The sequence below is a fragment of the Oreochromis niloticus genome, linkage group LG6 (genome assembly GCF_001858045.2).
Source record: "Oreochromis niloticus isolate F11D_XX linkage group LG6, O_niloticus_UMD_NMBU, whole genome shotgun sequence".
Taxonomy (NCBI): Eukaryota; Metazoa; Chordata; class Actinopteri; order Cichliformes; family Cichlidae; genus Oreochromis; species Oreochromis niloticus.
The window spans coordinates 20903598-20915904 of record NC_031971.2 but is presented as its reverse complement, the minus strand read 5'-3'; the positions used below and the strand labels follow the sequence as shown (position 1 = coordinate 20915904).

Sequence of the window (12307 nt, the reverse complement as noted above, 5' to 3'; positions counted from 1 at the left end):
CATAACAAACACGGTACAAGGCACGTGCTTCGTCTGCAAGGTCAGGCTGTTTATGTGCTACAAAGTCCTTTGTTTGGGAGCTGCAAACGTGCCATTATTTCTGTGTTTATGTGTATAACCCTCATTTTCCGTGTCTTTGCACGTCTCCCCTCTCCAGAACCACAACATCCCGGTGGATATGGGCTACGCTGTGGCCCCTCACCACTCGGGTGTCTACCCGGTCCACCTGCAGCTGTATGAGGCTTGGAAACGTGTGTGGAACATTCGGGTCACCAGCACTGAAGAGTACCCCCACCTCAAACCTGCCCGCTACCGTAAGGGCTTCATCCACAACAGCATAATGGTGAGGAGATGACGCAGCTTCACATCCAGCACATACATGCAAATGCATCCCTCCTTGCTCGTGTGGATAAATACACATTGATTAATTGACATATTGCTGCAAATGCATGAAAAGCAATTAGGCTCTTCGCATCTACCTGTTGGATATTTATAGCTGAACATGCCTCATTTTTGTGTGCAGCTAAATGCCAAACCCCAAAAAAACAGGCTGTCAAATATCTCATTTCAAAACATGTTTTTTTTCCTGAAAACATATTTCTGATTATTTCATTATTTTCTATTTTCCCTGCTGTTTCTTTTTTTTTTTTCTTGTTATTTTCATCTTCTCTCAGGCTAGAAGTAGTAGTCATTAAGCTTGTTGTTGCACAGCACTGTGTTGTGGCGGGTTCCTCTTTGATAGAAGTCAGAGCTGGTGCTGTGTGCAGACATGTTTTTAATAAAACACTTTGGCCTGGCAGACAATGCATAGATGTGCATTTTCTAGTGCTGTGTGACGCTGCAGATTTTGCTATTGATCCAATACCAAGTAAACACAGGGCCAGGATGGCCAATAACGATACTTTTAACTTATAAAGGCAAGTTATACAGAGGAGAGAAGTGTGTCGTAATTTTTGAGATGAATCATCATCAATTTGCAAATTCTGAACATATTTTAAGGACTAACTTACTGTGATTTTTACTTTCAACAACAAAACAAATCAAATGCATCTTTCAGTTTTTCATGTATTTTTTAAACTGCTGGGCCCACGTCCTCATTTTAGGTTTGACAGTGTTTTAGTAGGTAAAGGTGAATGCTTGGACATGAATTGAGCTGCGGTTTGGGGAAGACCTCGAAGGGGACTGGCGACGGCTCCCGGGCCTGGCAGATCCCCATGTGCTAAATAGGAGTGAAGAAGTTAAAGAATTGAGAACAAGGAGGGAGGGAGGGTGGGGCACGTAAACAAGAATGAACAGCTTGCAAAACTGGGGGAACATATATAGATGACAACCGGAAGGAGCGTGTTTGGAGGCGTGGTCCCGCTCCAGAAATTACATACATACATAATCTCCAATTTTTGGAGACCTGAAATGTAAATGTGCCTGTCTCTAAAGGCATTGGGTTCATGCAATAGGCTATAAATAAAACAGACGTGACAGTCAACACAAAAAGTTTCAGATATTTTTCACAGTGCACATTAGAGGTATAGTTTTCATCTTTCAAAAGTAATTAATTTAACACAATTCAGTTAGAGGATAGAAACAAAGTATCTAGTACCAATACTAGTACCAGTATTGATATCGGCACTATCAATATTTGGACTGATCCACCCACCTCTAGCATTTTCTAATGAAAGCTGGTGAGTCAGGTTGGCCAGATAAAATGATGACTCTTATTCTGTGAGATTGACTCTAGCACTCGAGGCACATTAACGAGCTTCCTTCCCTGTAGGTGAAAAAAAAAAGAAATATTAGCAGATCTCTGACTGGAATTAAAACAACAGATTCTAAATTTGTGGAGCAGCTAAATTAAAAAAAGCTTAAATCTGTTTGAATGTTTTGCTTTGTGGCTCTGTTCTTTTATCCTGCTCTGAAAAAACCCGCATGACTCCCGTCTGTGTTTAAATAAGTCTTTGCTGAATAGTAAATTGCGTGATGATTGTTTCTTGCGGCCCCCTAAACAAAAAATCAATGATGCTGTGCATGGTGTGTAACCTCTCTGTGTACACAGAGGTGTATGCGATATGAATTCTTTGACCTTGTCTCACCGCATGCTCAGCTTCACGTTAATTTAACATTTATTGGCTTCCCAGTGCAGTCGACGGGCTGGGCTTTTCTTTGGGTTTATTTTCTATATGTGCAGGATGTACCGCAGACTAAAAAGCTTTGGTAATGAGAGCATTTTTAGCACTTCTATGCTCCAATAAATTATTCATCAGTCGCCATTTGAGACGACAATAGAATAAAACTTTTGTCACCCATTTCACCTAAGCAAATTGCCTTCATCCCTCCCTCTGCCTCCCCCTCTTTTCTTCATTCACTTGTCAGTCAGGCTCTTTGTCAGTGTGCACAACAGTTCCCCTATTGACAAAAGAACCAATCACATCTGACATCAAAATTACCGGTCCGTGTTGTTCTGTCATATAAGGGTCTCGAACAAACAATTTGAACAGACAGCTATGTCAATTTTCTAATCAGTCCCTGAAGTCTACTTTTATTTTCTCGTGACAGCATCATGAAAGACATCGACGTAATCCTACTTCCTCTCATTACAATGGCACGCTCACTTTTTGACAGGCTACAATAAGTTATTGTGCGTGATCAATAGTAAGGATTTATGAAAACTTATGAATCAATGAGTTCAATAAAGAGAAAAGCAAAACATGAGAAAAAAAAAAACGGATACATACCTGTTAAACAATTTTACGATATGACACATCACAAGGAAAGATGGAAAACAAGAAAAGCCACAAATAAAATTGTTTGTGTTTTATGTCAGAAGAACTTGAAAAGCTGCTGACAGAAAAACTGAAACAATTTCAGATGCTCAAAAACAAAAACAAAGAGATTTCCGTGCTTACAGCTGACAGAAATGTGATATCGCTGTCCAAGTGTTGCCTTTGAAACACTTGTTCCTTTTGTCTTTCAAATCTAAGTGAAGGCTGTAATGACACACTTTTGAATAGTGAAATAAACTTGTTTTCTGTTTTCTCAGTTAGAAATATTCATCCACATTGACAGTGGGCAAGGACATATGCAAATTAGATATATTCAGCTGAGCTCAGGCTGGAAATGAAGGGACTGATTTCCTGATCGTGTTGCTTCCACAAAATCAGACCGCGGACCGATGGACTCGCCCGTCACTGCTAAGTACAGACTCTACATTTACATGTCGGAGGAAATGGTATTTTAAAAAAAAAGATGTGGTGACATTGCCTCCAGCATCCTACACTAAACCGCAGGTCTGTGAATCAGAATAATCTGCCACTGGTGATCTACGAGGTAACCCAAACATGCTGCGACTAAATCACTCCTATAGAAGCCTTCAAAACAATGCACATTAATCATATAATATAAAAAAAAGCTCAATTTAACCTCATTAACACTGTGTTTAAAGGAAGTAGTATTATTGGATGTTCATTTTGATGAAGTTGCCCAGCTTTTGATTTTTGGAAAAACACAGTTTAAAAAATTAATCTCACCTCGAGGTGAATTTATTAGCTGTTCTGAAGCTTTTTTCATAATGTAAAGTACTTGCATTTACATAGTGCTTTTCTAGCCCTACACCCCACTCAAAGCACTGCAGACTACAAGTCTTTTATCCATAGAAGACTATTCTGTGCATTTAAAGCACTTCCATGGCCATACCTCACGTCCATGCAATCAGCCAGTTTGCCTAACATGCATGTCTTTGGGAGTGTGGGAGGATGCTGGAGTACCCGGAGGTAACCTACTGTACTGGAGGAACATCAAAGCTCCTCACAGAAAGGCTCCAGCCTGGCCTCAAACCGCTGCCCCGCCACGCCACCCATGCACCCGTGTCATACTGGCTTCATCAAGATCTTTATTAAGATCAAGTGATGTGACTGAAAGCTACACGACAGCTACTTAGGCGACATTACTGTGGCGACATCAAACTGCATTTAAAAACCGTGTTTAAAGTGTAACCAGTGTGTTGAAAAGGCCCATCTCTCGCTCCAAGACATTGCACGCTACACTGACTAAATAGCAAAGGGAGGCCAGAAAAAACAGAAAAACAAAATCAGAGCATAGCTCATGGAGGCAGAACAGTTTTTCTGAGAGGCAGCTTGTGTGGTGGTTCATGTGTGTATAAATGTGCACCTCCGCGCCAGTTAAAAATGAAGTTTCGAATGAGCTCACCATAAATTAGCTGATGAACTTTAAGATTCTGATGCTTCTTCTCGCTTCCCGACCTATTGTCTTGCTATTCTGGGACATCACTCACTTCCCTCCCGTTGTCTTTACCTTTCACATTTTTCACTTCCAATTTTTCCCGCAATTTCTGTCGATTAATCTCTTTCTCCTCTGCCGCTCGCTCCATCTTTGTTTGTTCCGAGGAGGACAGGAAGTTGTCTTAAGGCTGTAAAATTGGCGTGCGCGTGTGTCTCTGTCAGCAGATTGAGAGCCACCCACTGGACCCACAGTATCAGAACAAATCACACTGAGATATGGGGCTGTGCTGCGTGTGTGTGTCTGCGTGTTTGTGTGTCTGCATGCGCGTGCGGTTGTGCGAACATGCATACTTGTGTGTGTGTGTGTATTTCTTTTTAAAATGTACTATATCAGTTTGAGCTATAGCTCTGTGGATAATTGGTTTGGTGAAATAGTGCTGAGTGTCTGTGGCTCTGGTGGCCTTCTCTCTCACTCTCTCTGGTTCCATCTCTCTTTCTCTCTCTCCCTCTTTCTCTTTTTGACTCTGCAGTGTTTTATAGATAAACCAATATCTGTGCTTCCAGCCTTTTACTCTCTATTTCACACAGAGAAGTGCTTCACAAGAAGTTAATGCACTTATTTTGAAAGACCTTTTCTCTTCTCTTCTCTTCTCTTCTCTTCTCTTCTCTTCTCTTCTCTTCTCTTCTCTTCATTTAATCATTTAATGGACTAATTAAAAGACATTTAGTTTATCAACCATTAAAACCCTCGATCTGGCAACCTCTCATTTTTTTCCCCATTGTTCTATATCTCTGCAGGCAAATCATTTAAATTAACAGAAATAATGTTTGTTTGAACAGTCTAAATTCTAGTACTTCTTTTGGGGGTGAAAAAAAAGTCTTTACTCAGTTCAGGTTTCTGACGTTTTGGACCAGTTTTTGTATCTAGGTTCCTAGCTACACAGCTCCCACAGGGTGTGGGGGTGGGGTGTTTTTATTATGTATTTTTATGGCCAAAGGTGCACAGTGCACCTGCTTGAGGTGGGATTAAAAGTAATCTGTTATCATCTCCTCCTGCTTCAGTAAACAGCAAGTTACCAAAATACCAAACAGGTGCAGGTGAGGTGAAAAAAAATTGAACAGTGCCTGAGGAAGATTTAACTAATCACCAAAGCCTTGTGCTGCACACCTGCATGAAAACAAGGTCTCTGTTGCTTTGGTGAAGACATCTCGGCTGGATAGCACTTTAGGACACACAGCTCAAGCGCACTTGATGCAGGGGATGGTGTGTCTTTTGACACCATTAATTGGGCTCTGATAAACCTTTTTCACAGTAGGCATGTTGACTTGTCATTACAAGGAAAGGTAGAGCTAAAAACCTTTAATAATGGCTCTATTATGACTACGTTTCAGTTAGCCAGCACGGACAATACCAAAGGGCCTGGAAGTGGAACACCTGAATTGAATAAAACCATTAGTAATTACGCCTTTCCTTTTAATCTTACGGCAAGTCAAAGCACTAGTTGTGAATAAGGTCTGCTGAACTGCGCAAGACTGTGACTTGAGCCATCTGCAGATGTATGCGGTTAACAATGCCATATGCTGTGTGAGACATCAGAGTGACCTGCTCAGATGTCTGCATTTTCTGTTTGGATAACGCCACACAGACACACAGCTGTACATTTAATCTTATCATCATTTAATCTTTACATCTGTCATCCGAGCCATTGCTGTTATTTTACGCCATCTTTCTACCTGGTTTGTTTGTATGTTGAATTTGAAACAGATGAGTGATCGGTACTTTAAAAAAGAAGCTCACATAGGACCAGCTGTTGTAGCTTTTTGATTTCAAATCACTGCATCACGTTGGTTTCATATGCATCTTAAATGGGAATTCCCTCACTTTAACAAGGTGTGATCGCAGGAATATTGTGATCACACCATATTAATATATATATATATATCTAAAGTGCTTTATGGCTTGAAATTGGATAAACTGCTTAAAGTGGTGTCATATGAAGATTACAAGTCTGAAAATGAAAACCAGGTCACCAGATGTCTGTAGCTTGCTCCTCATCTGTGCTTGAAGCCAGAGGCTCAAGGCTACAGTAGCCTCTACAAAAAATCTGAACTATTTTGCTGTCACTTTTTTCTGATGCTATGTGAAAACTGTAAGCCCAAATTCGCCCAGTAGTCATTATTATAGTGAACTTACATTTTGTAGTTTTTTTTTACATCAGTATAGCCTACATGCTGCACTAAAGGTATCCAAAGCTTCACTGAGAAAAGGTTCACACAACATCTCCACCCAAGAAGTTTTCTATACATTGATTTGGGCGAGTACCCTCCGTAAAATATGTATTTACCACAAAAATGCATTTATTTTTTTTGACCAGCATTGTTGTGCCATGTTTTCATGGTGCAGCATTAGTTATATAATTAACAGAATGTCCCAAGTAGTGTCAGAGTTTCTTCATTTTGCCAGTAAACTGACTTACACATACATCCAGTCCTCAACATAAAAACCACTGAAAAAGGAGCTGGGAATACTGAATGAGTGAATAATGTTGGTCACAGCCCAGGAGTCTAACAAGGCTAGAGATGTCCCAGTGCCATTATTATTATTTTTGCCATAAATGAGTGCTGGATAATGATATTTGTCTTATTTATTCGCACTTTTGATTTAACATGAAAATATATCGTATGTCTGTGTTTGTGTTTTTGTGTGTAGGTGCTGCCTCGCCAAACGTGTGGCTTGTTTACTCACACCATCTACTATAAGGAATACCCTGGAGGACCAAAAGAACTGGACAAAAGCATCCGTGGGGGAGAGCTGTTTCTCACCGTGCTGCTCAACCCAGTGAGTCAGAGACAGCACGCCCACAATCAAACACACAACTTCTCATGCAAATGGATATAGGGAGGGAAAGACAGCACTTTAGTTAGTTTTCTTTTCACCTTATAGAACCAACAGGGCTTCCTGCTCTCGCTCTAAAGGTAGCTTCCTCTCTGTCTGGTTCATTCTGTTTTATTTTTGCTGTGTGTGTCTGTCTGTCTCTGTTCCTGTCAGGGGCTGCTTCTCACTGTGGAGCTGTGTTCATCTCCCCACTTTAAATTAGGTCTCACCACAGGGGGGTTGCTGTCTCACACACATACACACACACACACGAGCGTGCATGCACGCACACTCGCGCGCGCATCCTCCCCCTCTCGCTTACCCCTGCTGTGTATGTCAGCTCAACTCGATTTTGCTTTGAATTAAGGAACAGAATTAGGTTTTGGTGGCAGTTAAGATACTCATCCATGTGCACATCCTCACGAGTGCATGCACTCACACAAGAGAAATTCACAGGAATTGTCCCCAAACAATCTCTTTCTCTCTCCGCCTGTGTCTCAAGCCACACGAGCGTGCACGTGCACAGACGCACACAGCGACGCTCATAGACCAGCAGTAGGCTCTACTGAAGTGTCAGGTAGGGGAGTGCTGAACTAGAGGAGCTGTCAGAACTCACCGAACATCAGAGAGTCAAGTGCGGCTCCGTACAACAACCCAATCTGCCTCTTTTTTTTCTGTCTCTGCACCGCTTTGTCTCCGTCTCTTTCTTTTTTCTTGCTCAGGCTTTCTTTCTTCTTTTCTTTCCTCCTTGTCGTCTCATTTTCTCTGTTTTTCCTCAGTACTTCCCATTTTCTTCTTTTAAGCACAGAGTCTGAAGTGTTTTAAAAGGAAATAATGCACGACGTTTCCATTGCAATAATTGCTGCTTTGCTCTCAAATGACACTTAATAGGAATCAGTATGTATTGAGTTCTACATAATTTTTATAATTGCTTTGCATCAGGTAAGTCTCCAGCAAACATGAAGTGTTTTACATTTCCCCTTGCAGCAACAATAGCTTTCTAATAATAGACAAAACTAGGTGGTTGGCACAGAACAAATACTAGAGGGAGCATAATTTGCCTTTTTTCTGTCTAACCAGCATCATGATTAGGAGCGCTGCTTGTTATGTATTGTTACGATGAGTGAGACAGATTGTATTAATACACTGAGTTAGCAGGAAAAGTGTAGCATTTGAAAAGGTTCACCTGTGGCTCTAAAAGTATGGCCACTTTGAACATGTCACATCAGTCATGTTAATTACGTGCTATTTAGCAAGAGCCTGTCTAATTCATGCCATGGCTTAAATTGGAGCCCAGTTGATTCAGGACTTTTGGATCTGATGCTGATAAATCTTTTCTGTTCTGTGAAGACATCACTTAGCTCCTCACCTGCATCCACACCTCAATTTGGCTCCATTTTTTCTGTCATGCCCAGTTGTGATTCTACTCTTCTACGTGCTGCGGACATACTGCTGTAAATACTGCAGACTATAGAGTTGGGACTGCTGTACTGGACAAACTATGTGTTGACATCACCCCGAGCATCTTTTATTGCATAGCTTTCTGTCAAAAGAAAAGGATAGCGGTAAATACTGGATAATGCAAACAGTGGCACCAGTATGTCTGTGATAAGCCAGCATCAGCTGAGTGATATATGGGCTGGCTCCAGCTTATATATTCGACTTTTCCCTGATATCTGTGAAACTGAACTGCTTGGGAATCTATGATGATGCCAAGAAAGTACCTGGTGCTTGTTTTTAGTAGTTTCAGTGTTAGTTTTACTCTTTTTAATCATTATTGTATGGAGGGCATACGTCAGAGGCAAGATTTAGAACAATCAGTGCAAGTATTACAATATGAACACAGAACTTTAAAAAGCAGTTGACTCACAGGCTTCATCGACAGCACGAGTCTCAATAAACTCGTCCATCAAAGCCTCATCAGGCAAGTTGTGATAAAGTTTTACCAAACTAACAAATACTTAACAAATGACAGAACCTTTTTTAAAATGTTACATTTTCACAAAAATGTTTCAGTTACTCCAATTTCTATTTTTATTTCAGTTAGCTATGAAAGCCTTGCTCCGCTGTGTAACGCTTTACATATTTTCTTGACAAGTGAAAGGTCGCTGGCTTGCTTTTTGCCAGAGGAGCAAATCCCTTCCCGATTTGCTTCCTGATGGGCATCCTCTACCAAATCAAAACCTGTGGCGCTACCAGCAGTGGTCACCATTATGAAAGGTTGGAGGTTCGTTTCCTCCTGTCTTCATGTCTGCGTGGGTGAATGTAGTAAAAAAACACTTTGGGTGCTCAGTAAGAGTAGAAAAGCAGTATAAAAATACTGGACTATTTACACAATTCCCTGGTAGACACAAGAGTGCAGCTCTGTTCGACACAGTAAGGGCGAGCATCTCGTCAAACTGACATGCTCCAGATTTAGGCCCTAATTTTTGTCATGTAAATTCTGACAATCCTCATTAAAAATGTATTAGTGTCATGCTTTAATACCACTATACATTAATACAATTGTGTAGCATTAATTCTTAATGAATAAAACAAATTAACCAACCTCCAGCATATTTAGGAACACACTGAAGTAAAATAAATATTGTGAACTCAGCATAATCCGAAAACACTTTGTCCTCTTTGTCCCTCTCTTCTACACACTCACTCACACACACACATACACATACACACAGGATCTATACAAGAATTTGAAGTTCTTATTGAGAGCCAGAAACACACACACACAAGCTAATTACACCCTCTCAACCCCCCCCTCTATTTCCACTATCGTTTGTCCTCTCTTTCACTTTCTTAATCAGTTTAAAAAGGGAGATGAAACTCTCCTCTTGTTATATCAAGAAAAAAAAAAGCAATTTTAGCTCTAAGTGGGAGCTATCTGCCATGAATACATCTGCACACACACAATCCATACGCATACAGACTGATGAATCATTTTCGCTTTCTCGCTGCTATGTTTCCATTTTGCAGACGTAAAAACGTAATTAGTGTGTGCACTTTGCCCATGTAATCAATAGCGTTCTCTAGCTTGCTGCTTTAGTCCCCGAGGGTTTCCTATTGTTCGATGATCTGCACATTGGTAACATTGACACTTTCTGTGCAGTGACTTTAACTGACCTTTTGTAGCCGTTCACTCCTGGCAACAATCAAAAGCACGCATGTGCGTGCATGTGTGTTTGTAGGGTCTGGATACTTTTGCGTCAATCCAGTCTGCATTAACGTTTACTGAGTTCAACTCTCACATACAGTAAACAGTACACTCAGCAATTGATTGGACTCTGCAAACAGCCAATAGGCCACAATTCATTCCCCAATAAATGGCCAGAGAGATGTCGAGAGAGACATGAGAGAGAGAGAAAAGGGGGAGCAGGGTGAGAAGGTGGCAGACAGATTGAGATTTAATTTTCAGGTCACGGCATCTTGTGTCACTTGAGAATCCAGACACATACAGGGAGGAAGTGATGCACATATAGGGTCTCACACACAAACACACACCGATGCAATGTTTGTGCATCCAAGGCATCTTACTGCAGTGCGTGTGTGTGTGTGTGTGTGTGTCTTTCTTTCTTGTATAAATGTGTGTCGAGCTGGCATAAGCAGAGCTATAGACATATATCAGGGCTGACATTTAGCGCTTAGCTCTGCCACTAAGCTTATTAGCCAAACACCAAATATCAGCACAATCTCCCTCCCTCCTAGCCCTCTGTTTTACCCACTTCTCACCCTCACATGCTTCTCCTTTTTCTCCTGTCAGGCTGTCTCGAGGCCTCCCTTCTCTCTTCATCTTATCTTTTTGTTTTTTTTCTCTTTTTCTAATTTTCAACATTTGCATGTTGACTGTGCTCACACATGTGAATCTTTCCACTCTTTTTCCTTTTTGTCTCATTTCCACTCCTTTCCACCTTCCCTTTTTCCTGCTGATTGCAACTGAAGGCTTTGGCAGCTCGTCAACACATCAAGGCCCCTCAAACACACACATGCTCACACAAAATGAGCCACAGTCCAAACAGGGAGAGAAATTACAAAGTGAGAATAAACCTGTGAAAGATGCCAGTATGGACGGGGCCAGTAGATGTTGACTCGAGCGGGCAGAATAAATTGAATTGAAATCATTTGCTGTATTGATGTTCAGCTTTCAATTATCCACTGATGAGGCAGAGACAGTGAGATGGCCTGTGAGACGGGAATAGAGAGAGCCACTGCGAGAGCGATAAGAAGAGAGAGGATGATGGCGAAGAAGGAGGAAGAACTGGGGGGAGGGATTTAGGCTTCTGTTTAGTAGCAATATCAGTTCAATCAGGGAGGAATGTATGTGGAACTAAGTGGTCTGTAATGGGAAACAGGCTACTACAGCTACACATTTAGGAGAATAAAAGCACCAGAGATTGGTGGTGGTGGTTTGGTAATGGTTGAGGGGAGAATAACACAGACACACACACATATACACATATATATATATATTCAGAATCGTGGAGTAGGTCTGGGACAGCATGAGTAAACAGAAGCAATTAAGGCTGCATAAATCATCAGTAGACCTATGGAGAACTTAGGTGAACTTTTACACAGTTTTTCAAGGCACTTCTACGCTGGAAAGTTTCTGCTGTTTGAGAAGCTTCTTTTGGAAAGTGTGTTCACGAGACAAACTGATCTTATTATTTTCTGTTTACTAAACTTAGTATGAAGTTAACTGTTAGATAAAACTGTGACATTTTTAATTAACGACCACTGATCTTTTGCAAATGTGTTTATTGCTGTATTTTCTCTGCGAACACCGTTGCTGTGTTGTGACGTTGCCTTTTGATACCAAAATTTTGTTTAGTATGTGTTTTGTTTTTTAGTACTATGCAGGATAGTTGACACACAGCTTCACATGGCACACATCTTAACCTCACTAGCAGCTAAACACACGAACAGCAGCACAACAAACACAGTGAAACATTGTAAGACTGGCACTGCTGTCTTTATGCAGAATTCGTGAGGTTAGTAAAGCTTCCATGTCAACAGCCTTTAAGTATGAACAGTGATCATGAATGTTAACCTGGCTGGCGCACACATTAGCCATTTAACATTTAGCAATTACTAACTTTAGCAATCTGAATTTGAAGTTACCATTAGGCTAGCGGCTATGGCTATTAATAAAATGATAACATTAAAGTGGCAGCAAGTGTTATCAGTTCTGCTCATCTGTGCAGTGTTA

General features: G+C 41.0%; 1 protein-coding gene and 1 long non-coding RNA gene across 3 annotated transcripts in view; one reads left to right on the top strand and one right to left on the bottom strand.

The window, feature by feature from the left end:
• Positions 1-1757, bottom strand: part of LOC112847114 (uncharacterized) — a 35865-nt gene extending 34108 nt beyond the window's left edge. Inside the window, exon 1 of the long non-coding RNA XR_003220457.1 lies at positions 1655-1757. This is a non-coding gene — a long non-coding RNA (uncharacterized LOC112847114). The remainder of the gene's footprint in view (positions 1-1654) is intronic.
• ndst3 (N-deacetylase/N-sulfotransferase (heparan glucosaminyl) 3) overlaps positions 1-12307 on the top strand; it is a 47356-nt gene that overhangs the window by 15884 nt on the left and 19165 nt on the right. For both annotated transcript variants that reach the window (XM_003454233.5, XM_005458741.4), the window contains exons 5-6: positions 158-343; positions 6943-7071. In XM_003454233.5, the coding sequence (XP_003454281.2) occupies positions 158-343; positions 6943-7071 (315 nt within the window). The remainder of the gene's footprint in view (positions 1-157; positions 344-6942; positions 7072-12307) is intronic.